This window comes from Camelina sativa, chromosome 4 (assembly GCF_030686135.1).
Source record: "Camelina sativa cultivar CO46 ecotype springtype chromosome 4, ASM3068613v1".
In the NCBI taxonomy this organism is placed as follows: Eukaryota; Viridiplantae; Streptophyta; class Magnoliopsida; order Brassicales; family Brassicaceae; genus Camelina; species Camelina sativa.
The window spans coordinates 30,544,239-30,569,176 of NC_141883.1; the positions used below are offsets into that span (position 1 = coordinate 30,544,239).

The 24,938-nt window shown below is 35.6% G+C and overlaps 6 protein-coding genes across 8 annotated transcripts; 1 reads left to right on the forward strand and 5 right to left on the reverse strand.

Moving 5' to 3' along the window:
• Nucleotides 1–2,298: 2,298 nt before the first annotated feature.
• On the reverse strand, nt 2,299–3,291 carry LOC104782786 (uncharacterized). Its single transcript, XM_010507812.3, has one exon. It carries the CDS (start codon nt 3,217–3,219, stop codon nt 2,413–2,415), a length of 807 nt encoding a protein of 268 aa, XP_010506114.1. The 5' UTR covers nt 3,220–3,291; the 3' UTR covers nt 2,299–2,412.
• A 2,372-nt stretch (nt 3,292–5,663) lies between these two features.
• On the reverse strand, nt 5,664–7,425 carry LOC104782787 (uncharacterized). Its single transcript, XM_010507813.3, has 6 exons — nt 7,051–7,425; nt 6,662–6,817; nt 6,434–6,566; nt 6,312–6,351; nt 6,009–6,177; nt 5,664–5,900 (listed from the first exon to the last, which is right to left on the reverse strand). The coding sequence occupies exons 1-5, from the start codon at nt 7,330–7,332 to the stop codon at nt 6,090–6,092; spliced, it is 699 nt and encodes a 232-aa protein (XP_010506115.1). The 5' UTR covers nt 7,333–7,425; the 3' UTR covers nt 5,664–5,900; nt 6,009–6,089.
• Nucleotides 7,426–7,787: 362 nt separating this feature from the next.
• Nucleotides 7,788–10,173, forward strand: LOC104782789 (uncharacterized). The gene is made up of 9 exons (XM_010507815.3): nt 7,788–8,015; nt 8,416–8,609; nt 8,718–8,855; nt 8,941–9,019; nt 9,152–9,214; nt 9,359–9,437; nt 9,536–9,592; nt 9,690–9,809; nt 9,903–10,173. Exons 2-9 carry the CDS (start codon nt 8,433–8,435, stop codon nt 10,063–10,065), a joined length of 876 nt encoding a protein of 291 aa, XP_010506117.1. The 5' UTR covers nt 7,788–8,015; nt 8,416–8,432; the 3' UTR covers nt 10,066–10,173.
• Nucleotides 10,160–13,751, reverse strand: LOC104782790 (citrate synthase 3, peroxisomal). Its single transcript, XM_010507816.3, has 13 exons — nt 13,221–13,751; nt 12,861–13,041; nt 12,589–12,674; nt 12,279–12,383; nt 12,121–12,183; nt 11,859–11,968; nt 11,585–11,704; nt 11,441–11,516; nt 11,276–11,349; nt 11,066–11,186; nt 10,857–10,954; nt 10,652–10,775; nt 10,160–10,573 (listed from the first exon to the last, which is right to left on the reverse strand). The coding sequence occupies exons 1-13, from the start codon at nt 13,455–13,457 to the stop codon at nt 10,433–10,435; spliced, it is 1,536 nt and encodes a 511-aa protein (XP_010506118.2). The 5' UTR covers nt 13,458–13,751; the 3' UTR covers nt 10,160–10,432.
• Nucleotides 13,752–15,653: 1,902 nt separating this feature from the next.
• LOC104782791 (receptor like protein 29) lies at nt 15,654–17,881 on the reverse strand. Its single transcript, XM_010507817.3, has one exon. It carries the CDS (start codon nt 17,342–17,344, stop codon nt 15,950–15,952), a length of 1,395 nt encoding a protein of 464 aa, XP_010506119.1. The 5' UTR covers nt 17,345–17,881; the 3' UTR covers nt 15,654–15,949.
• A 2,274-nt stretch (nt 17,882–20,155) lies between these two features.
• Nucleotides 20,156–24,835, reverse strand: LOC104782792 (serine/threonine-protein phosphatase 5). Of its 3 annotated transcripts, none has more exons than XM_019245042.2 (14): nt 24,605–24,821; nt 23,926–24,060; nt 23,638–23,807; nt 23,483–23,554; nt 23,007–23,157; nt 22,680–22,835; nt 22,218–22,326; nt 22,020–22,137; nt 21,607–21,754; nt 21,196–21,444; nt 20,986–21,111; nt 20,794–20,894; nt 20,635–20,709; nt 20,156–20,532 (listed from the first exon to the last, which is right to left on the reverse strand). In XM_019245042.2, exons 2-14 carry the CDS (start codon nt 23,999–24,001, stop codon nt 20,473–20,475), a joined length of 1,611 nt encoding a protein of 536 aa, XP_019100587.1. In that variant the 5' UTR covers nt 24,002–24,060; nt 24,605–24,821; the 3' UTR covers nt 20,156–20,472. The 3 variants fall into 3 exon arrangements, with proteins under 3 accessions (XP_019100587.1, XP_010506122.1, XP_010506121.1); XM_010507820.3 differs by having other exon boundaries at nt 22,677–22,835; XM_010507819.3 differs by lacking the exon at nt 22,680–22,835 and having other exon boundaries at nt 24,605–24,835.
• Between the last annotated feature and the right edge of the window lie 103 nt (nt 24,836–24,938).

Sequence of the window (24,938 nt, forward strand, 5' to 3'; positions counted from 1 at the left end):
TGATATTCGGTTAATTTAGTTCGATTTGGTTCGGTTTTGTATATATAGATACATTTTTTTTTTGTTAAAGTATATATATATATATATATATATATACATAATATGTTAATCCACACTATATTCATAGTCAAGAATGCTACATTTAAAATTATTATCTAACAATAATTTTTTTAGCAGAAAATAAATAATCTACCATATTTACTAGATATTTAAGTGAATAAGTTTTGTACAGTATTATTTATGTGTATATGTAGTAATTACTGTTTTATGTAAATTAAATGAAATGTGTACTATAAGACTATGTATGTAAATAGATGTTTTTAATTGAATGCTTGAAGAAAACGACTTGACAAGAAAATAAGTTAAATATTATTATTCAACAATATTATACAAGAATTATTTTTTTTCCTAAGAATGTCCATGAAGTCAACTAATCAATTTTCTAATTTGGTTACTTCATTCTCTTGTAAACATAGTGGATTAACATAGTCAAAAAATTCTACATGTAATATTTTTATCCAACCATAGTTTTCTTTTAGTAGAAAATAACTAATCCACCATATTTATTAGATATTTAAGTGAGTAAGTTTTGTGCAGACTATGAATGTAAATAGATGTCTCTAATTGAATGGTTGCAAAAAACGACTTGACAAAAAAAATAAGTTGAATATTATTATTCAAAAATATTATACAAGAATTTTTTTTTCTAAGAATGTCCATGGAGCCAACTAATCAATTATCTAATTTGGATACTTCATTCTCAGGTAAACATAGTGGATTAACTGACTCAAAAAATTCTACATTTAAAATTTTTATCCAACGATAGTTTTCTTTTAGTAGAAAATAACTAATCCACCATATTTACTAGATATTTAAGTGAGTAAGTTTTGTGCAGACTATGGTTGTAAATAGATGTTTCTAATTGAATGGTTGAAAAAAGCGACTTGACAAAAAAATAAGTTGAATATTATTCCATAATATTTTAGTTATTTCAATAGGAAGAAATGCAATAGTTGTTAACATGATTATTGCATAACAATATGAAAATTTTGTTGATTAATGACGTGGCAAAAAATACGATATGACAAGTGTTGAGCATTATTGGATATGATTTTTGGCCCACCACTTAAAAAACCTCATCATAGATTCTTTCATTTCCGACAAGGACGGATATGTTCTTGGTCATTACTCAATATGGTCATCACTACAAAAAAAGAGTCTTTTGTATCACTTAAAGTGTATCTCAAAACTAAGTGATGCAATTTTAAATTACTTATTGATAAGTGAAGTAAATATATACAACTTAGCATCAATTAATTTAAATGATATTATAATTATCTAATTTAACATCAATTAGTTAAAATTGATTCAGTTTCTATTATCTTGTATCACTTTTAAAAAATCGATTCAAAATTAAAATTTACATCATTTAGATAATTGATGTACTTATTCATGTTTGGTGTAAAATCATTTTTTAAAACAATACAAAATTTACATCATTTAAAACTGATGTTAAATAAATTATATTAATATCACTTAAAAATTACATATATATATATATATATATATATATTTAAACGTAATTAGAAGATAAATATTGAAAAAGTTGATTGATCAAAAATTATAGCAGCTACAAAGCAAACCTAGCTGTATCTTTATTTTCTTTTGCCCAAAAAAAAATTGTATCTTCATTTTCTTTGGATTATTAAGGATCCTTATTCATCATCATCAAGTAAGTTGTATGATTTGTTTTGATTGGAATAATACATTTAGTAATCAAAGAGAGAATTAATAAACTAAGGAGTAGAGTTAATAAACTAATCAATATATGTATTAAACCTTAAAATCAGGTAATTAATTGAGTTTATTTTTATCAAGTTAATTTATTTTAAAATTCTAGTTACCATGAATATATTAAAAACGATTAAAAGTTATAAATAATAAATATATTACTCAGACAAAATTATTTTTTATATTATTATAATAATATTGAATTTAACATCAGTTTTTAAATGATAGAAATATTTTACATTAGTTTTGAGACATGATTCAAATGTTTTATATCAATTTAGTAAAAATGATGTTAATCTTATATTATTTTTTGTAATTGATGTAAACAAACATCAATTTTATTAATTGAAGCAAATATTTATTTCAATCGATACAAATTATTAGGATCAACGAAATGTAAATCATTTATTTAAGTGATGTAAATTATTTTTGCATCATTTAAACATGATACAAATATATAAAATAAATGATGTAAATCAATCATTTTTTTGTAGTGCATTGTAGAGAGATCGAGCATACTAATTCTCATTTATTCACATGAATTTTGAAAATCAGAATGATCAAAAACTATTGATACAGAAAAAAGTTCGCATGCATTTTAATAGAATCCCAAAACTTGTGTTATCGTCGAATAGTGGAGGCCACGGCATGAGCCCAAAGCCTTAGATTATCTTTTAAGTCAACTTCCTTAGCCGCCGGCACCGGAACTCTCCACTTTATCTCCATAGTGATCTGTTTTTCCCCTTTTCTTCCTCCACAATGATCCCACGCTTCCGACAAATATGGTCTCGCTACTGTGTTTATATTGCTCTTGTCTTCTTCTTCTTTATTTGTTACTTGCACTAATCCATCATGATCTTTCTTCACTAATCTTTGCAATCCAGGAAGAATCGAAACCAGATCAGAGTCTTTATGGTCTTCCTCGGAAAAGACAAAACCTAGATCCATAAACCCTTTAAGCTCCTCGTACTCCAAATCCGACATACTCTTTCCCTTTCTTCTTCTTCTCACATTGCTCTTCATCATCATCTTCTTCCTCTGAAGATCTTTCTTCTCCGAAAGTACTCTTTCCCTTTCCGCAATCCTAAACTCATTCACTTCTTTCCCGGAGAGAATCGTCTGAAGCTTCATCGGCGTTGCTTTAACGGGTAAGACAGATCTAGGAGACAAGAACAGATCATCTGATGAAGAACTAAACAAACTTGTCTTGGAACTCGTCTTCGTCATCATCATCGTCTCATCACTCATAGCCCTCTCTACAAGAAAGCTCACCGGAAAATTCTTCACATCTTCTTCTCTTTTCTTTGGAATCTCTCTTTCTTCATGCTTCTCTCGACTTTTGCCATTCAGATTCTCTTTGTCTTTCTTGAGAATTAGTCTCTCCGACCAGTTTTGCTCGAACAGTCTCAACAACTCCTCTCCAGCCATTTATTTTATTTTATGTTTTTTAGGTGTTTGGAGAAAGATGATGAATGAAGAAATGGCGTTAGTAGGTATTTAAACCTTGTATTTCAGCTACGTATGTAACATTACCTTTAGCTTCCGAATAATTTACGTGTGGACCCGTTTGTTCCACAACACACTACACTACTAAACAGCGCAATCAAATTCGAATGGGTCAGTCAAACTCATAAAGTCATTATACACCATTATATTGTTGTTGATTAATTAAATTCTTCTTTCCGTTATACAATTCAAATTCTTCAAAAATTATAGATTTTCGTTTGAATGCGTACATGATGTATTCCAAACATATTAAAAGATTTCAAATATATATATTTAAAACGTATATTAAAAGTACATATATTTCCTCTTGGCTCTTCGAAGGTTCGAATATCTTTAGATGTGTACGTGGACGCGGAAGGGAGCGTAAGGAAAAGAGTGGAATTATGAAATAAACAAATAATATATTACTCCCTACATATAGCAACTCGTTATGATTATTAGCAATTATTTTTCATATTTAACATGTGGTAAGACATGTCCATCTCATACCTAAAAGTGACCCACCTATCTCTTTCTGCACTTTAATTGTATAGCTCAACCACAAAACCAAACAAAATAAATAGTTGTTGGTTAGTCTTCGTTTACATATACGTGCTCTTTTAGCTACACTTAAAATGGTAAAGCAGATGGTCAATCTAGGCGTCCAGCCGTCCACAATACTCGGTTCTTAATAAGGAGGAGATTAGTTTTTTTTGTGGTAAGACAGGAGGAGACTAGTTTGATTTTTGTTTTGGAATTCTCCCGTCATAAAAAAAAAAAAAAAAATAGTAAAACTAGGTGGAAAACGAAGTTATCGGGGCTAATCAGTTTTTAATAAGAAAAAAAAATCAATCTAATGGTCAAATAGTTTATATAAAATTAGCCAGGATCCGCCACATATCCACAAGTAGCTGACTCAAGAAAAACGTCGCAAGCTAAACTTTTCATAATCTTGTTCCACGAGTCTCATAGTAACACATTGTGCGATATATACTCAAAGAAATGAATGACTGAGTATCAGAAGAGCCTTCCATTCCATATGGTGTATTAATTTAAACCCTTTTTTTCTTTAATTGAATTCTTTATTCTAGGATTAGAAACAACACTTTATAGAATTTGTTTGGTCTTATTAATTCGTACAATCAAACAGTTTGAAGGCCAAGTCAAATTCCAGCCTTGGTTCTTAATTTACATTTCGTGGTTTTTAAAATACTTGTCCAAAACTTGATTTATTTTTATTACGACAAGTAGGGTTTAACAGATTCAGCTGGATCTATGTGGAATTCTCCGAATGTGGTGACGTGACAACGGACAGGTTGTTTTCCGTGGTCGAAAGTTCATAAAATTGATTATGATTCACTGATCACAAATTAACAATAAATTAGTACTACGCACGATTCAAGCCATATAGGAAATTGTTCCCGATTGTTACAAGGAAATTATTAATTAAATGTTTTAAAGATGAAGATATTCATTCAACAAACACTGTTAATAACAAAACCTAGAGATATTTAAACCAATAATGCTAAATATTTAAATTAAAAAAAAAAAAAAAATCCTAGGCAACTAAGAAACTCTCACACGACATCCGTCAAAGATGAGGGCAAGACGAGGGTTTCAAAACCCTAAGTTAATGCAAGACGAGGGCAAGGCATAGCTTTTGTTGTGACCTAAAGGACCAAAGCTGCAAGTTATTACCTTCTTTAAGACCATTAGCTTTAACTACATGATTCCACTTATACGCCAACAGATACATCACGCTCTCACCCTTCTTCGTCTTCTTTTTCTTGTCCATATCATAATATCCTCTTATCTTCAACTTCCATACTTTTAACCTCGGATCGATCACTTCCACGCTTAAACCTCCTTCTCTATCCCTTTTAATTCTTTTATAGGTCTTTGTCTTTTCATCTAAGTCAGAAAATCGTGGTTCAAAAGCTTACTCATGGGAATAGACAAACGCGACTCACCTCCATCCACGTCGGTCTTAGTCAATGGCTTTTCCATTATTAGTGTCTCCTCCGTGCCTTCCATCTCCATTATCTTCCTCTTTAACCTCTCGGGAAGCTCTCGCTTCGCTTCAAGTTCTTCGTCTTCAACTTGTTGTTGTGGCTCTACATGGACGACGTATTGACTTTCTGGCTTGAAACGACGACAAAGTCGTTTTTTCAGGGGCAGACGCTCTTCTAGGTCATTCTCTATGTTTGTCATTGTTATACTATTCATTCAGGTATTGTAGAATTTTACTTGTGCTTCTATAAACAAAAAAAAAAAAAAAAAAAGAGGAAAAAAAAAACTTTTATAAGAAAAATTAAAGATGGGATAATGTTGAAATCGATAGTTTTGCCTATTGATGTATATCTTCTGATATAAACAAAACATATATATTTGCGACATATATATATATATATTTTTTTTGTTTAAATTACCGCAGGTGTTTGTAAACCAGTTATAACATCAAAATCTTCATTGTAAGATGCCATAGAGGTATAACAACAACAAAAAACTTTTTAAACAGAAATACATTTAACAATCTGAAACCTATCTTTCTCTTAAAAACCGTAGAAACCTAAGAGAGTTTGACAGAGATTTTAAACTGCATCTTGATGAGGTTCCGCGTCGGCCTGCAACGTAAGTTCAAAACAGATCATATGAAGGGCTATCAGATTACTATCAAGACAACTAGAATCCGAAGTTGAAACGGTAGAGAAAGAGCTGCGGGATTGACTTACTTTGGTTGGTATTGAAAACTTTCAGAATGATATATTATCACTCTGTGAGGCTGAACTGAAGGATACAAATATATTATGTATCTACTTGCTCATAGTTGAAGATAAGTAGAAGTTCCAAAACACCGACCCCATGGACATGAACGCTACACGAGCTTGAAGCGGAACTACCCTGTAAATTTCACCTTTCATCAGACCTCAATGTAAAATGCTAATTCCAAGCAAGTACCACACTGATCCTATTATACATATATATAAAGACCCTCCAAATGCAAGTGATATAATGATAGAGAAAGAGAGCCATACCAAAAGTTAAGTATGCTAACGGGGACCCAGAAGCGAAACCCTGCAGAAATCCCAAGACGAGTAAATATACGAACAATGCTATGTAATGGTAAAACTTTAACTCTCTATAATTGGTAACTCACCATATAGAAGTGTTGGAAGAGCATCTTTCTGATACTTGTTTCCCAGCTCAGAGAGCTTTCCCAGCCACAAGTTGTTCCAAGCAAATATAACAGCAATCACAGATGGACCAAGTATCACTTGGTTAAGCAGAACCTAACAAGGGATCAGTAAATGCAGTGAAAAGTATATCAGAACATGTTCTATGTTCTAAGTACAATAAACAAAACAAGTCTAAGAGGTAACAGTACCTTAAGCACTAGATTTGTGGCAGTTGGTTTAGGCAAAGAATGGTCAAGGAATTGATACCATGCATAAGAGCCAGGGCCATATAAGAGAAACCCGTAAGAACTCATCCGCAAGGCACGAATCCAGTCATGTTCTGAGAAAATGTTCCACAACTCCCCCTAAGTAAAAAGATCCAATCACAAATCCTTTAGTCACAAGCCAAGTTCCCACCAATGTACGAAAACACACTTAATAACACTACACACAAATCAAACATAACTTAATAAGAGACTGTACACACTACACACTAATCAAACATACTCTCACAAACATTTTTGGTTATACAAAAGATCCAATTTCATTTTTAAGGTGTATCACTAAATCATACTACTAGAAACTTGGTGAGACGAACCTCGTCAAGCTCAGAAGATGATTGTTTCAGAGCGGCTCTCTTTTTCCATCTCCCAGATAGCTGAGCAATCGTGTCACCGGTGAAAGTGAGTGCGCCGGCCGTCACAGCTTGCTTCAAAGGAAACCGATAACCGCCGGCGTCTCTGCTCACGTCGACGGAATCCGAAGATCCAGAATTCCTTTTTTTGCCTCTATCGCCGGAAGGTTTCTTTTTTCTCCGTTGATCGAATCCATTCCATCCCCAGAAACCACCAGCGCCGCCGTAACCTCCCAATGCGTCCATTAAAAATGATTCCTTTTTCTCCGTTGAAACAGAGAGTTTTGCCCAAATCTTTTAAAAGCTCTGTCAGTCTCAGTGAGTCCTGTCCGTTTGTTTCTCTCCGGTTTGGTTCGATTCCAGTTTTTTGGAAACAGATCAAAGTCAAACCATACCTGAACCGAACCAAATGTTATCAAACTTAAACGAATCAGACCGAAATAAAATTCGATTGTATATAAAAATTTAATTTTGATCAGTGGTAAAGCTATTTATGTAATTGAATTTTGATTTGTTTAGTTCGGTTATGTATGATTCGGTATAAGAATTAACCTATAGTTTGATTTGTTGTAATATTCGGTTAACTTAGTTCGATTTGGTTCGGTTTTATGTATACTATGCACTTAAAACGACACCGTCACGTGAAACCGGTGAAGATGGCGCGTGTTTGTAAATAAACCAAGACCTACAATCGTGATTTTGAAACGCGCGTGTACAATAATAGCGTTAGCCAATTGTTTTCAATTCATCATCATCATCATCGTGGTGGGTAACATACGATTGAACAAACTCAGAAAACTCCGGCGTCTTCGATCAGGAAGAGGAAAAGGGGTTTCTTTGATCATCGAAGAGATTGATTCTTTGGATCTGTCTCCTTCATTCCTTCCTGGGTCAATCGTCGATTCAGCTCCCTATTTGATTTTTTCTCGGTAAAACTCATCCTCTGCATCTAATCTAGTGTTTTCGATTTTGGAAATAGATTGATTCAATTGTGAATTCGACTTGAGGTATTTGATTGATTGGATCATCTCAATTTATCAAGATCCTTTGAATTTAGATTTTGGATAGCTGTAGCTCAGTTTATGAAGATCCTTCTTTTGAGTTATGATGGATGGCCTTTCTTTGGTATAAAGGAACTTGCTTGAATGATTAAAGCAGGTTTTTGTGTTATCTTTTTTCACATTATATTTGAGGAAAGTTTCAAACTTTGTCCTTTATCAAGTTTCTTATAAGCTGATGAATTCCGTATCTTGTTTGTACCTTAGTGATATATATAGTCTACAGGTGTCTTCTTGTGAAATCATATTGAAAGTGTGTTTCTTGTTGTAGGTTTTGGGAAGGCTGCGATGTTGTTTGAGGGGCATACCAGGAAGCCACCATCACTTGTTGATCTTTGCGTTAGGAAAGCCATTGATAATGTTAAGTACATTGGATATGTTGGTGGAGTTGATTTTCATCTCCTTGAACAGATTATGCAACACTGTACACTAGAACAACTGAAGCACATTGAGGATTCTACTCAAGTACGAAGCTTTTCTCACTGACCAATATGGCTCGGTTCTATCTTTTGTATGTTTTGACGGTTTCTTCATCTTAACTTATGCTTTTTCGTTGTTTTGTTGTTTTGCTAGGACACAGATCTTAGTCCAGTCACCGATAATTTTTGGAAGGGATTCTATGAGAAGCACTTTGGTGAAGAGGCCTTGAATGATACTATGGAGGGGATGAAGCGGAATAAAGTTAATTTCAAATGGAGGGATTTATATGAGGTTCTGGTTTATTTTTCAGGTTTTAATGTAGATACATATATAAGTGGTGTTGAATTATAAGATATATGCATATGGTTTCGTGCAGGCAAAGGTTATAAGCGTGCAAGAAAAGGAAAAGGAAGTTGTTGATCGACTGAAACAACGTTACAAGAACGAAGATGAAAGTATGATCTTTTTTACGAATATGTCTTTTCATCTATGGCTGTTGTTAGATCAATAATGAGACGCATGTTCTTAGACCAAAATTTATTCTCCTTCGGTTCCCTTGTAATCGTTTAAAATTATATTTTTGTCAGGAAAACAAAGTCGACAAACTAAGGTCTGCTCGAAAGCTCCTCCAAGCAAAAGACCATTTTGGGGTAACTCTTTTTTTCACCAATATGATTATTTTGCAGCATCTTGTCAGGTCTTGAAGAAACAGTATGCAAAGGCTCCGTGCATATATTGGTTTCGTCCCTCAGGCTCCGTGTACTCTAATGGTTATATTGAACGATTCGTTGCAGGTAATACTGCATCAGGTTACAATCTTGGGCATGTGAAGAGCAACATCATGAAAAAGGCAAAAATAGATCTGTTGAAGAGGTACACTTCAAAAATGCACAATCACAAGGTGTACTTATACGGTTTCTAGCAACAATCTGTTTCTGAATTCAAAATTTCCGATGGTTTTGATTATACAGTCAAGAAGTGAAAAATCTTACTGCCATTAAAAGGAACACGATTCATAAGAGTTCCAGGTATCATCTCCCCGGCAGCATCTATTTATTTATATTGATCTACAATATTTATCCCCCAAACTTGATTGATTGGTTTGATGAATCATTTTTTGTCTAGTGTTCCTACTCCAAAGAGGACTGGCTTATCTGCGAATGCGCCTTCAACTTCGAGAAGCATTCCTTATGGTGGACGAAATCTTACTGAAACTAAAAGGAACACGATTCAAAAGAGTTTCAGGTAAATATGAACTCAGTATCTATATATCTTTATATTGATCCACTTTCTTTATCCTCGAAACTTGATCGGTTTGATGGATCATGTCTTGTCTAGTATTTCTGCTCCAAAGAGGACTGGCTTAACCGTAAATTCGCCTCCAATATCAAGAAGTATTCCTTCTGGTGGACAAAGGCTACCTCCAAGGAAGATGAACAGCGTTCCTGGAACTGCTCCTTCAACTTCGAAAAATGCAGCCTCCAGACAAAAGAACATGTAATGTATAACTTATAAAGCTTTTTTTTACAGATCATTTTTTCTTCAAGTGTATCATTTAAATGCTTTGTTTTCTACTTGTTGCTTTGGCCAAGAAATTTTCACAACAAAAGTCCTTGTAGAATGCAAATCTTTTTATACGGTAAACACATTCTGATAAGAACGCAAACAAGGCGAATAAACACACCTTCAAAGATGGATTGAAGCAAATATATGTTTTATTGTGCCTACAGTATGAGAAATCTTCACTTAAAGAAAGATCAAATCAAGACTGGAGACTCTCTTAGCTTTTGGCTATAGATAATCCAATCTCTTTTATTCTTTGCGGTCTGGTTTGATGTATATAGTATGGACCCTAAAAGGGCCTACGCCTAAACTGAAGTTCCAGCCAAACGTCTTCTTGATGCATTTGAAGTCGAGACTTGACCCAATTTGTCTGACTCTTTCGACTCATCCGTCAACATTCTCTCTCTCACTGGTGTGTAATGCCTCAGCCACACGCCCGTGTACACCTGCAACATTCAACATTTCAATCAAATTGATCCGAACAAACATCTTCCTCTTATTATTCTTGGGAAGAGACTAACTACCTGTTGTGGTCTCATGATCTTGGTGTCAGGATCATCCAGCGACTCTTTCCAATGGGACAAGTATCCAGCCATACGAGGAATCGCAAACAAGACCGTGAAGAACTCTGGTGGAAATCCCATTGCCCTGTTTTAATGGTCCAAGATTGCATATTCAGATGAAGTTGAGAGGAAGTGATGAACACTGCAAACGCATTCAAACTATTACCTGTATATTAATCCAGAGTAGAAATCAACATTTGGATAAAGCTTTCTCTTAACAAAGTAATCGTCAGAGAGAGCTGCCTTCTCAAGTGCAACAGCAACCTGCAGACACCAGAATCAAACATATTCGAAGGAAACATGAACAATTACACTAAATCGAAAAGGTGTGCATCAAGTTTCAGTATAAGCTTGAACTTCTCGGACATAGCGAACCTCAATTAGTGGATCCTTTCCAACAATGGAAAATACTTCATCAGCCAGGTTCTTGATGACTTTAGCTCGAGGGTCATAGTTTTTGTATACACGGTGTCCAAAACCAGACATCTTCCTCTTCCTAAGATGTCAAAGAGATAAGAATACTAATGAAAAGACTTGTCACAAATCCAGAAAACAGAAGCATATAGTTTCAAAAATTGAGTTTACCTGTTTTTCACACCCTCGATGAACTCTGGAATATTTTCAACAGTCCCAATCTCAGCCAACATTTTAAGCACAGCCTAATGGAACCAAAGACATGAATTTCAAAGACCATGGAGCATGCAAATACATCAGAAGATGTAACATACGACTTGAGAATAAATAGCATACCTCGTTTGCACCACCGTGAAGTGGACCATAAAGCGCTCCCACAGCTCCAGCAACAGCAGTGTACACATCAACACCGCTACGAGAAGACATTTCCTAATCAATATATCTCTTATCCAGGTTACTAAGAGTCAAACCAAAGAGTACCTAGAGGCCAGATGTCGAGCAGCAGCAGTGGAGCAGTTCATTTCATGCTCAGCATGCAGTATGAAGAGGATGTCTAAAACCCGAGCCAGTCGAGGATTAGGTTTGTAGGATCTATTTCCCCTGTAAGAAATAGAAAAAAGTGTGTCAATGGATAAGCTACAGGTAATAAGCAACTAAGCTTCCTGTGCTCTGAAGCGTCAAGCGATAATCCCCAAAAATGAAATTAAAAGTTAAGTTTCTAACTAATTCAAGAAGAAAGATTGAAGATACATACAGGGAATCCAACATATAGAGGAAATTCTCTGCATAAGAAAGGTTGCCTGAAGGAAGAACAGGAGGCCTCCCTGCCATCCTCAGATAAGCAGCTGCTGCAATTGTTGGTGCCTGCAAATTGCAAGCACATTTATATACACAAGTTAATTGTAAATTCTTCATACAGAACTCCAGGAAATGCAAAGTCCAAATATGTCTATGCGTGACTAGAAAGATTGACACAATATAGGAAGAAGTAAGGTAACCACTGAAAACAAAAATACCTTTCCAATAATGCGAATAATTTGTTTATCTCTAACTTGTTTTGAATCGTAAATATCCTGGCCCTGCACCCAATAGAGTATTAGTCAACATGTTTTTATACGGACAATTTCAAAAGAGCCAAGTCTTTACACTAGTGAGTGACAAGGCTTAAACCTACCCTAAGAGCAGGATTTGCATCAGGATGAAAGATGGAAAGCGCACTCATTGCACTCACAAGAACTCCCATTGGGTGTGCATCATGAGGCATGGACTGTATAATATCCTGCACAAAAGTTATCAAGTAACTCGAGTAAGATATGATAAATATATTGTTTGATAGCTTTGCATAGAGCACAAAACCCTCAGAAAACATGTACGGATCATTGATTGAACAGACAATGACAATGAAAAGAACAAGCACAGGACAGTTAACTGAAACAATTGATAAATGGAAACCGAAATTCATATAGAAAGGACCAGAGACTTACTAAGACTCCTTGTGGCACAGCTGAGTGCTGTGAAACTGCAAACTCCCAATCAGATAGTTGACTTTCAGAGGGCAGATTCCCATACACTGCCACAAAGGAGGAAACTTTTCATCGAAATCTAATTCGATCCAATCCAAGACTTGAAATTGTGGATATACACATATAAGCCAAATATGATGAGTAACTTAGTTTGCTCTAAAACGGCAATAAAAGCAGCAATACTAAGACATCAAGTTACCAAAGCTGGAAACAACATTATCTAATCCACTTACTGAGAAGATAAGCAACCTCCAGAAAAGTGCTGTTCTCAGCCATTTCCTCAATAGGGTAGCCACGATAACGGAGGATACCTTCATCTCCATCGATATAAGATATCGAAGACCGAACCGGAGCCGTGTTCAAGTAACCAGGATCGTATAATTTAAGCCCCTTGTCCTCCTTCCCCGTAGCTATCTGTCACGCAAACAGACCAAATTCTCAGCACAGAATCAAAACTCAAAAACAAGAAAAAGTTTATAAATTTAACAACTTTTTTCCATACGCTTGATCCCATCATTCAATTCAAACCCAATAAAAAAACAAAACTTTCTACTTACCATGAATTTGTTTTAGAGAAACAGAGTTAATAATACCTTTTTGAGATCAACGGCTTTAACAGTACCATCCTCTGAGACCGGAACTTTATACTTCTTTCCGGTACGTTCGTCTACGATCGTCAGGCTTCCCTTAAGTGATCCATGGGGTGCGGCGGCGACACTCGTATCCGCCGACGTGCAATATCGCTCGATCGCCGGAGAATCCTGTTTCCCTTCCGTCAAATGAGCTGAGAGAACAGCTAGTCGAGCTCTAACTCTATCTGATAACTCCATTAATCAACGATTTCAAACCAAAAAAAAAAAAAAAAAAAAAAATCAAAATTCAAAGAAGAGAGAAGAAAGGGAGCGAAGAAGCAACCATTTGTTTCTTCTACTCTTCGTTAAATAACAACAACACGTGTCTCGATCCCCTGAGGGCAGGAGTATTGACTAGTGTCGACGTGTATGTAATCTTATGGATACAGTTGATATCGAACGGTGGAAAGACACTGGAGACTACCCTCGATTGACCCAACTTGGATTGATCCTCTGCATCTCTAATCCTGTCAGAATTAATATGGGACCCACACTTATCATATCTTACAAAGAGTCTCAATTGCTTACCTCGATTTGCTAAATTCTAATTGTGGGCTTTATGGATAAGCATCTTTCGGCCCAATATTATATAACGTGTTTCTTTCGGTTGACACGGTTCGCCTTTTATTTCCTCCTTAGCTTCTTCACTCGTTTACCATTGGAAGTTTGGAACCAAACCAACATTTCATTACTAGTTAAATTCTAGTTTGAAAACAGTAACAGACCGATCAACTATTACTGTAAACTGTAATCACAATAAAAATGACTAGAACTATACTCTAAAGTCTAAACCAAGATGATATGAACTATGATACAACTACAAAAGACAATTCATGATTTTATGGATGTTCTTTCTATATATTAATAGTCCGAAATACAAAATAAATTAAATAATATAGTTGCCAAAGATATGGTAATAATGTTTTGTATAAATTACTCTTGGTTTGCGTTAGTGTGTACTAGGCTTTTAATCTTATACTACTAAGTTTACGATGGGGAATAAGTCTAGTTAGCTTTTGGTTTTTATTAATGGTGGTGAGAAATGTGAGAGTGAAAGGTATAATAAATGAGACGTTAAAAGCGATGGGTGAAATAGTTTCATTCGTACCTAAAAATGGAATTCTAAAGTTGGTTCTCCTCCCCCACGTGAGGCTCTGAATCTGAGAGTGATAGATAGGATTAGATCTTTCTTTCCCTCCTTCCGTTTTCAACACATGAATTATATCGAACGTTACGTTACACTCTTCTTGTTTTTTCTTTTTTCTTACTGATTGATACAATTCGACGACCACCACACTATTTACTAATATCACTCAATCATATCTCTTTCAATGTGTTAACTTTTACATGTACATCTGAAAGATCTCCATGAATTTTATATAGGATCTACAATAACACAATTTACATCTCTTGTATGAATGAAGTTATTCAAGCATGGCCATATTGAAAATTAGATTTTACTGATATGTATTTTATAAACTATAAACAAAGCCTTTTTCACGCTAAAAATATTATAAATAAGAAAAATTGACAGAGGAAGTGTGTGAGAGAGGCAATGGTAATGCAATATAATTCGCATGCAGTAAGAAAAAGCATGAGAAGAAAGAAAGTAGCTGGATTTAGACAGATGACTGACAAATTATATAATTTTATTTTCTTCTAGTTTCTCCTATTATATATGGTGTATCATGTTAAAATATGTTTAAAACTTTAACCTATCATTTTAGTCACATCACATCAAGATGTGTACGATAAAGAAAACAAAAAAAGATTTATTAGTATGTACCAAAAAAAAATTATCAATCATCTTCTTTTTCTTTGTTCTCATTAGATACGATACGATACGATCAGAGGGAGTCCTAAACGTGAAGTTAAAAAAGATTATTAGTATGTACCAAAAAAAATTTATCAATCATCTTCTTTTTCTTTGTTCTCATTAGATACGATACGATCAGAGGGAGTCTCTGCGATATATAGGGTCCTACATAATGATAGCTGAGCCTGAGAGTATAAAAACAAAATTAAGTTAAATGAGAGTTAATCGCTTTAAAACAAATTTAAGATGGTTTGGTTTGGTTGTTTGAAATCCAAATTTAAAAGATTACTTGTAATTTTCTAGTTCTTAAAATTTAGTTGCATGGTCAGACTGAACCAGGTTTGTGTCGTTTTATCACTTCTTCTTCCACTACCACTGGACACTCCTTGTCCAAACTGCTCCCTTATTTTTTTGTTCAATGCTCTTCTCTATCTATTATAATAAACTTTACTCAATCGAAAACAACAAAACATTGTCTTCATTTGTTATTTTCCATTTGTATACAAACACGTATTTATACACTGATACACACAGCTATGAAGTTGTTCGCTATCCATATTTACACCTAAAACTCATAATGAACTCGAAGTTTTTTTTTTATTACTAGTACAATCCATATTCAAAAATCTGAAAGAAAAAAAAAAAATACTAGTCCTACTAGTACAGTATTATTAAAATAAAAAATAAAATAACAACAACATTAAGGTACATTGCTTAATACACATCAAAATCGACTACTAATAAATTTATTTCCCTAGAAATCATCGTCTACTTTGGGAACAAACACTAATCTTCTCTCTTTTTTTTAGGGATTTGATACAAATATTTAATTCTCTGTTTTTTTTTTCTTCTTCTTTTTGTCGTTTATCTCTCCTTAGAGAACCAATCGTTGATGTAACCCCAGAAACAGAGCAAACTGAAACAGAGCACTTGAGAAGAAACAAGATCTATAATACCGAGAAGAAGCAGCTTGTGATTTCTTCTTTGGTTGCTGCATCAACGTTCCAGCTCCACCACTAGTAATATTCTTCCCGCAGACATCAACTCCAGTCTTAACGACACTGAACTCATCCTCTGGCTTCAGACACAACCCTCTGTTCCCGCTCAAATCCAAATTTTTACTCAACCGTCTTAAGAAACTCGAGTCGAACGGCACGACGCCGATCAGCAAGTTCCTGCTGAGGTTCAGATGGAAAACGTGAGGCAAAGACTCAAACCCAGATGGGATCTCCCCAGTTACTCTGTTGTTAGCCAGAGACAACGAGCTAAGGTTCATGAGCTTGGTGTAACTATCCGGGATCACGCCGGAGTATCCTGAATTCTCGAGTTGGACCTCTTGGAGTTTAGGTAGGAACCCTAACTCAACGGGGAGAGCAACGGACATTGGGTTGTTATCCATTATGAAGTACTGTAAACTCTGAAGTTTCGAGATTCCTTTTGGGAAAGCTCCTTTGAGTTTGTTGTTGCTTAACGCCATGAATGATAAAGAACGAAGCTTTTCTACTCCTTCTGGGATTTTGCCGAAGAGAGAGTTCGAGCTCAGGTCGAGTTTCTGAAGCATACTGAGTTGCGAGATCGTGGGTGGGATTGTACCGGTTAACGAATTGTAGCTTAAATCTAAGCCGACGAGGCTATTGAGATTCCCTAGTTGCAGAGGAATCTTACCAGTGAGCTTGTTGTAGCTGAGATCGAGATGTACGAGGCTTTTCAGTGAGAAAACCGCCGGAGGGATATCTCCGGTTAACCGGTTTTGCGAGAGGGTGAGGATTTGTAAAGATTTGAGGGTAGAGATGCGAGGAGGGATTTGGCCTGAGAGAGAAGGGTTTGATCTGAGGCTAAGCTGTTGAAGAGAGGAGTTAGGGAGGAGCTTAATAGGGAAGATGATTGTGGTTGGGAAGTGAGTGAAGCAGTTGAAAAAGAAGACTGATTGAAGAAAAGGGAGAGAGAAGATTGAAGAAGGGAAAGAAGCAGAGGGTTTACAAGAAGGGTTTGGAGCAGAGCCGAAATCGAGTCGAGAGACGTGTGACAAGTGGTCTGGACCGGTTTTGCACTCAATGCCTGGCCAAGATGAGCCAGGTGCGCAAGGATTTGGGTGGGACTGACGCCATTGTTGATCAGACGACATTGACTCCATGATCTTGAAGAGAGTTTCTGACTCAGATGGAGGCATTGAGGCAGAGACTCTGTTTCCTTGACAGAGGAAGAGTGATGTTATCAGGAGAAAGAAGAGCAGTGAGGAAGGAGATAGAAAAGCTCTCTTCATCGTCATAGGTTTTGGTGTAAGAGAGAGGAGAGAGAGAGAGAGAGACAAAGTGTCTGTGTTTCTTTCTTGGTGATATTATACTGAGAATTCACAAAAGTTCTTTCATTGGTTTTATTTCTCCAATGCAAAGGAGTTGAGAGATGCGATGTTAATTAGAATCTTTGAGAAGAGAGAGGGCATAAAAAGTGACATTAGATCATCATCGAGGAGCATAAACCCCAAAAGAGAAACTTAGGGAAAAGGTTTAAGCTTTCAACGAGTTTAAGTGAAAATGTTTAAGGATTTGGGACAAGACAAGACAGAGACACGTGAACAATCAGAATCTAAACAAGGTATGATAAAAGAGTGAAGACTTAGAAGAAAGCTAGTAAAGAATACGAATAGGTTTTGAGTGTGTGAGACTGTGAGTGATAGAGAGAGAGAGATGCAATTATAAATGGAAGTGATTGAAAGTGACACGTGTGGGGACGTGAGAGACAAAGAGGTAGGGACTCAAAGACATGAGAGATTGGGAAGAGAAAAGAGAAGACACAAATTAAAAAGAGTACTTGATAGGTTTTGTAAAGGGGCCATACACACATGTTTCTTCCTTTATTCAAACACTTTTGTTCGAACCAAATTTTTTTGAGGGACTTGTCTTTGTTGGTGGCCTGGTGGGTAGTCTCGTGAATACGTTAGCTCCTCGAATCTCTCAGGTTCTGTGGAGCGGTTTTCCTGTTTTATGTCTCTGTCCCTCTCTAAATATATGTACAGTATTACGGTGTTAGTTTCTAAATCTAATCATGTGGTATGTTTTTTCATAGTCTATGTGAAAATGTATACTAAAAAAGGAAGTGATTGTGTATGTCTATTGTAAATGAAGATGTTTCTCATATATAGGAAATAAGATGAGACCTAAGTAACTATCATAAATAGTAAGACAGGGATCGACATATTCACATTCAACTGGATTTAGTTTGAAAATTCATAATCTGAATCTAAATACGAACGCACATGATACTACTTCGGACCTGTACGCAGAACGAATGATCAAGATCTAAGCAAACATCAATTTCGAAGTAAACTAGTTTACGGAAACCAAGTCATGGTTAAGATTTGATGTAAGAAGATGACCAATTCGATGGTTGGTTCAAAAGACAACCAACGCACAGCACATGACAATCACAATGTAATAGTTGGTCCAAACTGTTTCAAGATCACCCACAATAGTTTCTTGACTGTTCACAAAAATAGTTTTGATTTTTTTAGTCAATCAAGTATTTTCAAATCATCTTTCCTCTTTAGATATTTGTTTTTATATAAAAATTGATAAGAAAAAGCTCTTGAAAGGTGGTGGGCATAGTATGTCTCTCTATTTACTGTCTTCAATTATTCATGTCTTCTTTTTATTTCAAAATTTCTCTGAAGTTTTATTATTCATAGTTTGAACTGATCCAGACAAAATCATAGTTATTTGTACCTTAATACTACAAAACATCGGAAATAACTCAAAGAGACTTGTTTTTTCGTTGGCTTTTTTTTTTTTTTTTTTTTTTAAACTTATGACTTTACAAATTTGTTATAGTGCAAACCAACTAAAAGTATTGTAACATTTATTATTATTATTATTATTGTTGATTTGTTGATTGATAATATATAAAGAATCAAAATACTTTGTTAACGGTATAAAAATAGAGAACACGTAAATTTGTAAGAAGTACAAAAAAGAAAAGAAAAAAGGTCAAAGTTTTCAAACGTTAAGAAATTGTACTACACTTGGCAATAATGCAGCAGATGTTTTGTAAAAATGTACAATGTATATGATATTTATGTGGTGTGGTGTGTATTATATGTAGTGAAGGATCTATCTAATCTTTAGCCCTGGACTGTGAGTCAGGAGGGGTAATATCAGACACCTACTATTTTACCGTACGGATCTAACTCAAGCATGATCCACATCACATGGCCTCCCTACCCCAAATATTAATCAAAATGGTCGTAAAAGTCACTGTATTAGTAGTACGAGACGCTAAACATCATATTAAACCTAAATCTCTACTTCCCTTATAACACTTGTCAACACCAAGAAAATAACTTTTTTTGTTTTTGTTTTTTTGTAACTGTTTTATGTAATCCACGTAATGCTTTCTGGATCTCTCAGTCCTTTCATCAGTGCTTTACGATTTGACACCACTCTTCCATTTTCATCTCCTTTTGCTTTCTCCACATTTTAGTTTATGTATCTATGCATAGGATAGATATACAATAGTCAATATCATGGGTCATATACTATTATTATATAACCTCATGGTTTCAGTATGCACATGGATGATATTTCCTCAGATTACCCACATGTTATGTTTATGTACAAAGGATGGCTTTTTATGAATCTGTGATTCAGTAGTAGTTAAGTCGTTGTTAAACAACAAAGCATATATTTTGTCGAAATTCTCTGCAAAATTCATGGAGGGGGGAATCTTATGAGAATCTGCAGGTATTTTAATCTGAAACAGGCTCATGTAGAGTGGGGAAAACAATAGTGCTATTAGCTTTCTCTTTAGACTATTTAAACAGCTCACCAATTGTACAATACTCAAATAAGAGAAGGGGCAAAACTGAATCTACATGAGAATTACTGTTGCAAGAGCTCTACACTGTCGACCTCTCTGTCTTCTTTACTTGATGTCCTTGCCTGAATATTTGAATCAAACTCTATTTAAAAAAGAATCCAAGGTCTAAGAAGGACCAGACAAGAAGCTTAAGAAACCATCCTTTGATTTTAATTGATTCAAGAAACCATCTAAGTACAGAGAGTTTTCTGGGGTCATTTGGTCACTCTTTTGTTGAGTAAATCACAAGATTTTCAGCTAAAATAAGAATGATCCATTATCCCTCTTACAACATAAGACAAAAGGGACAAAAGTTGATGGACAAGCTTAAGAGGAAGAGGGAACATCTTTATCAAAAAGCAAAAAGAAAGAAAAACCGATCAAATCCGGATACTGTACCTTTAATTATCATGGGCTCCCTTTTATGGAACAACATGAAAAACTGCAGAAGATAAGGAAAAAAAAAACTTATATCATTATGTTTCTGAAACACGTCTGGTCTTGAGTCTTTAGCATAGCATTTGAGTAGAAGAAGCTTTTTGCTGGTTAGTTGAACATCCTGAGAAAATTGTTTGCATACGCCATTGGCTTCACATCCGGGTGAGGCTGTGACAATATCAAAGAATTAGAAGAACTTTCAAATGAGTCTACATAAATCTATGAAACATTCACAAGAACAATGCTGTGTAAGAGGTATACTACACTCACCACTGCTGAGAATGTAACAATATTTGGCTTCATATCAGGAGCTTCAAAACGAATGAAAGCCCCCTTGTTACCCATCTACAACAATAAAAATTCCATGTTAAGTAAGAACCATGTAATTCGGTGCTGTTTCAAAATTGAAAACGTGACGTTTTGGGTTACCTGATCACAGTAATTTGGCGCAGAGAAGACAGTGATGAGTTTACCGTCATGCTCAACCTCATAGCCTTCATCTTTTACTTCATGTGAGCGGACCAACAACTCTATGATTCATAAAAAACTAACTTAATAGCAATCTCAAGATTAAATTGGCACCAGAGCCCAAACCCAAATAATACCATAACAGCAACTAACCTAGATTATTATCTTGCAAAAACCTCTTTGTCACGTCTCCACCAAACGATAGACCAACCCCTCGCTTGCTTGGGCCTCTTCCAGGGAGAGGTTGAGGATCGCTCCACAGAAGTTCACACATTAGCCCTGAACACTATCATGATTAGACGAAAAAACAGAAAAAAACAATTACAAAAAAAGTTTACAGAAGATGTATATGATGAAACATACCTTCCTCTGGAGGCTCACAGAAACGGTCGATAGCTCTGATGTCTGACAGTTTCACGCCATCAACACTGAACAGACCTCCATGTACCACAAAGACCTTCCCATTTATAACATGAGCCAACGGTAGGTAACAGAAAACCTCAGCAAAGAGATCCACAAATTTTTCACTCAACTTGGATCGAACCTCGCCCTCAAAACCATAAATTTTATTCATGCTCTTGCTTTCGTGGTTTCCTCTGGCTAGATATATGGCTGCAATTTTCAACAAATACGTGTAAATAGCGATGTACAATTTGATTGGGAACTTTCAACCCATCAGACAATAGTAGATCATCTAATCCTTGTCAGTGATAGCAAAAGCAACTAAAACTTGAACATCAAAGAATTATTATAGCAAGGGTTCAGAGAGCTTACATGATGGGCACATGCACTTGAAAGCAAATAGTGTGAGGATAATCTCAACAGAGAATGAGCCTCTGTCCACAAAGTCACCGTTGAAGAGGTATGGATTCTCCTCAGAAGGGAGACCATTGAGCTCGAAGATATTTAGTAGATCATAGAACTGAAAAAAAAACATTCACGTGTCAAAGACACAACACAACACTGACACTACAGCCCCTTCTAGTGCAAAATGGAGCAGAAGGTTAGCCAACAAAATCAAGATATGAGAAGTAGAAAGATTCACATTAAAATCCAATTCCAGAGATATAGTATGGGAACTGGTTTACTGAAAATTTCTACGCATGTAAACAAGAGAACTGAAAGATTGCAGATTCATCTAAGAGAAGAAAAATTATGCTAGGTGAGTAAGTGAAACCAAAGCATACCTGACCATGCACATCACCACATACAGTGATATGTTTGCCATTTGGAACGCTAATGTCGATAAGAGACGGCAGTTCTAGCAAGATTTGTCTTGTTTGTAAGACGATTTGATATGCATACCTACAAATATAATGCCGACTAAGCATGAAGAGATGATCACTGCGTTAATTAAGTAGAGTACCACCAAAAAAAATATGTACCGTTTATGCAATGTTTTTTGGTTCTTGAAATCTTCCATCATCGTTTTCACAAAATCCAAGGAAACTTCCTCTCCCTCAATCCGAGCTCCAGAATACTGTGGCTCAACCTCTACAATGAAATTGAATAGAATATTAGAAGATTGATAAAGGGTTAAAACCTCTACAACAGTGAACATCAGTTTTCAATGAAATGCTAAAAACTACAAGCCATGGACACATTTTACTGGCAAGAGTTAAAGTGTAGCAAAAGAGATATGCCATCTTAACAGAAAAGAAAAGGAGAAATTTGTAAGTCTGCGAAATGTCCACTCCTATTGAGATGGGTTTCACATCAATATCACTGAACTTCTCAATTCTCAACTAAGACTCCAAGAAAGGAAACATATCCAGGCTTTGATATGCATAAAAACGATACACATTGATCCTAGGATGAGGAGTTAACGAAAGAAAAGACACTACTACCAGAGCTACCCCACCAAAATGCCCCTAATACCACCGAAACCAACACCATGAGTATCTCAGTTGTGGCAAATTCCCGGACCGCCACCACCATTACTGCTGCAACAACTGCTGCTAAAGCCGTTTTGGTGGGCATGAACGATGATCTGGGTTTGTTTCCTATTATGTGACAATAGGTAGAAGAATGATTACTAGTCTAAAGCTACATTCAACCATTTGTCAACTACTGAATCAAAGGCATCGCATAACAAGAGACGAAAGAACCAGGGATGACAGAACACACTGCAAGCTATAAGACAACAGAAAAATAAGCAAGCAGATGATGGATACCTATTGTGTGGAAGTCAACGGACTCAGCTACTGAACGCCTTTCGGATACTGGTACGGAGATTGCTTCTTCAAATTTGAGTTTCATCACTGCTTTCTCACATTCTCTTAGCTTTCTTGTGGCATCAGGGTCATTAGGAGAAAGCCTTTTTACCTAAAATATAAATAGCAGACCATGTCCGGAATACTGTAACACGAATCTTTCTCACTCAATAAATAAAGACAGTCCACCACCAAACTGGATTTTCACAGATCACTATCAAGTTTCCTATCACTTGGACAGATCAAAACAATGAAGTTATGACCTTTTTGGGTGACTACAACATTTCATCTTTCGTCATTTGACATTTCTCAACATGAGCGGACTGGCTTACTCAAAAAGTAATAAATAAGACAAGAACTATCAGATGGAGAGCTAGCAAATATAGACGGAAAAAACAAAACTTAAATGGCACAATGCTCGTGCAATAAACATTAACCTGTTGGAAATCCTTCAGGGCGTCCTTGAATTTTCCCATGGCAAGATACGCAGCACCACGCCTGTAATATCCCTGTAAATTCAGTAGATAATCAGTGAATAAGGTTGAATGAACGTGAGAAGAAGAAAAAGCAAAAACTTGTCACAGAATGATACCTTAGAGTATTTTGAATCAACTTCAATGGCCTTTGATGCATCCTGTATCGCACTGCCATATTCCTCCAGTTTCGTGTGAGCAAATGCACGGTTTGCCCAATACACAGCGTTGTTACTGTTGAGTTCAATAGCTTTTGTATATAGATCAATAGCATTGGAGAATTTGTGACCTGTAAGCAACAAACAAAGTTTAGTGACCTGTTCTTAATTCAAAGCAAAAAAGATAGATCCCCATTAAAAAGAGTATTAACTGATTCTGTTAAACGTTTTTAATAAAAAAATACACACCTTTGAAAGCTTCGTTAGCCTGATTTTTGAACTCCTCGGCGTGTAAAACATCAGAATTCTCATTCTTAGTCTCCATGTTGTCACAGAATGAACTTATCTCTTACTGAATCCCTTAATTATCCGGTGAAGCCAGAACTGATTGCCAGAAAAAAGATGTAAAGTCAATGTTCTCTATCTCTTTATCCCCAAAATGCAGAACAACAATAATCATAATCAGCTGGAGCATTTCCTCAAAATCAATAAGTTCTCTACTACACCATCGGGAACTAGTTTAAGAGCTTTTTTAGAGATAGAAAAGCTATTCAACATGAATCAAGTCTAAATTTTTTTGTCATACAACCAGCCGACTGTAGTCATGCAACGAGATTAAGCATAACAGATGAAAGCAAACTGCTTTAGAATAAAAAATCATGCCACAAGAACATTAAGCGAATAGATAAGAAGCCACACACAAAAAAAAAAAGGTGTGAACTTTCATATTCTGCATCGTTTTCATAAACAGCACAGCAACGAATAAATCAGATTCATGGCCGTAAGAAGAAGATTCCTAGGAAAGATCTAGTAATAATACCCAGATAAGAGAAAAAGCAAAACAGGACATCAACACAAGGAAGACAGCGTCTAAGACATGTTTGTCGGAATAATTCAAACACCCAATTATCTAAGATGGGATTCAAACCTGAAAACAAAGCTTCAATCTTGGCGACAAGGGAAGAGGAGGAAGAGGGTTGACGAGTGAGAGACGAGGTTTAAGGGAGAAAAGCTTCAAGTGACCAGAGAAACCCTAGATTGAGTCAAATTAGAGAGTATGCGCTTTGAATCTATTGACAAGAGGGGGTTTTTTGGAATTTTTTTTTAATTTATTTCCCACTAATTTTCCTGTTTTTTTTACCAGTAAATTAAAAACAACTGATAAATAATGTATTATATTTATGACGCCATATATCAATTTTTTGGAGCTATGGAAAGTTTATTTATTTATTCCTTCGTTTGTGTGTGGGCTATAGAGAAAT

Coding starts and splice junctions, on each gene's coding strand:
- LOC104782786 (XM_010507812.3), bottom strand. CDS start 3,219: ATGGCTGGAGAGGAGTTGTTGAGACTGTTCGAGCAAAACTGGTCGGAG.
- LOC104782787 (XM_010507813.3), bottom strand. CDS start 7,332: ATGGACGCATTGGGAGGTTACGGCGGCGCTGGTGGTTTCTGGGGATGG. Junction 6,818..7,050: donor CATCTTCTGAGCTTGACGAG/GTTCGTCTCACC, acceptor CTTTTTACTTAG/GGGGAGTTGTGGAACATTTT. Junction 6,178..6,311: donor GTTAGCATACTTAACTTTTG/GTATGGCTCTCT, acceptor TGAAATTTACAG/GGTAGTTCCGCTTCAAGCTC.
- LOC104782789 (XM_010507815.3), top strand. CDS start 8,433: ATGTTGTTTGAGGGGCATACCAGGAAGCCACCATCACTTGTTGATCTT. Junction 8,610..8,717: donor ACATTGAGGATTCTACTCAA/GTACGAAGCTTT, acceptor TTGTTTTGCTAG/GACACAGATCTTAGTCCAGT. Junction 9,438..9,535: donor AAAATAGATCTGTTGAAGAG/GTACACTTCAAA, acceptor TTGATTATACAG/TCAAGAAGTGAAAAATCTTA.
- LOC104782790 (XM_010507816.3), bottom strand. CDS start 13,457: ATGGAGTTATCAGATAGAGTTAGAGCTCGACTAGCTGTTCTCTCAGCT. Junction 12,384..12,588: donor CTGTGCCACAAGGAGTCTTA/GTAAGTCTCTGG, acceptor ACTTTTGTGCAG/GATATTATACAGTCCATGCC. Junction 11,969..12,120: donor TTATTCGCATTATTGGAAAG/GTATTTTTGTTT, acceptor TGCAATTTGCAG/GCACCAACAATTGCAGCAGC.
- LOC104782791 (XM_010507817.3), bottom strand. CDS start 17,344: ATGACGATGAAGAGAGCTTTTCTATCTCCTTCCTCACTGCTCTTCTTT.
- LOC104782792 (XM_010507820.3), bottom strand. CDS start 24,001: ATGGAGACTAAGAATGAGAATTCTGATGTTTTACACGCCGAGGAGTTC. Junction 23,555..23,637: donor TTGATTCAAAATACTCTAAG/GTATCATTCTGT, acceptor CTGAATTTACAG/GGATATTACAGGCGTGGTGC. Junction 21,755..22,019: donor GTGGTGATGTGCATGGTCAG/GTATGCTTTGGT, acceptor TTTTTTTTTCAG/TTCTATGATCTACTAAATAT.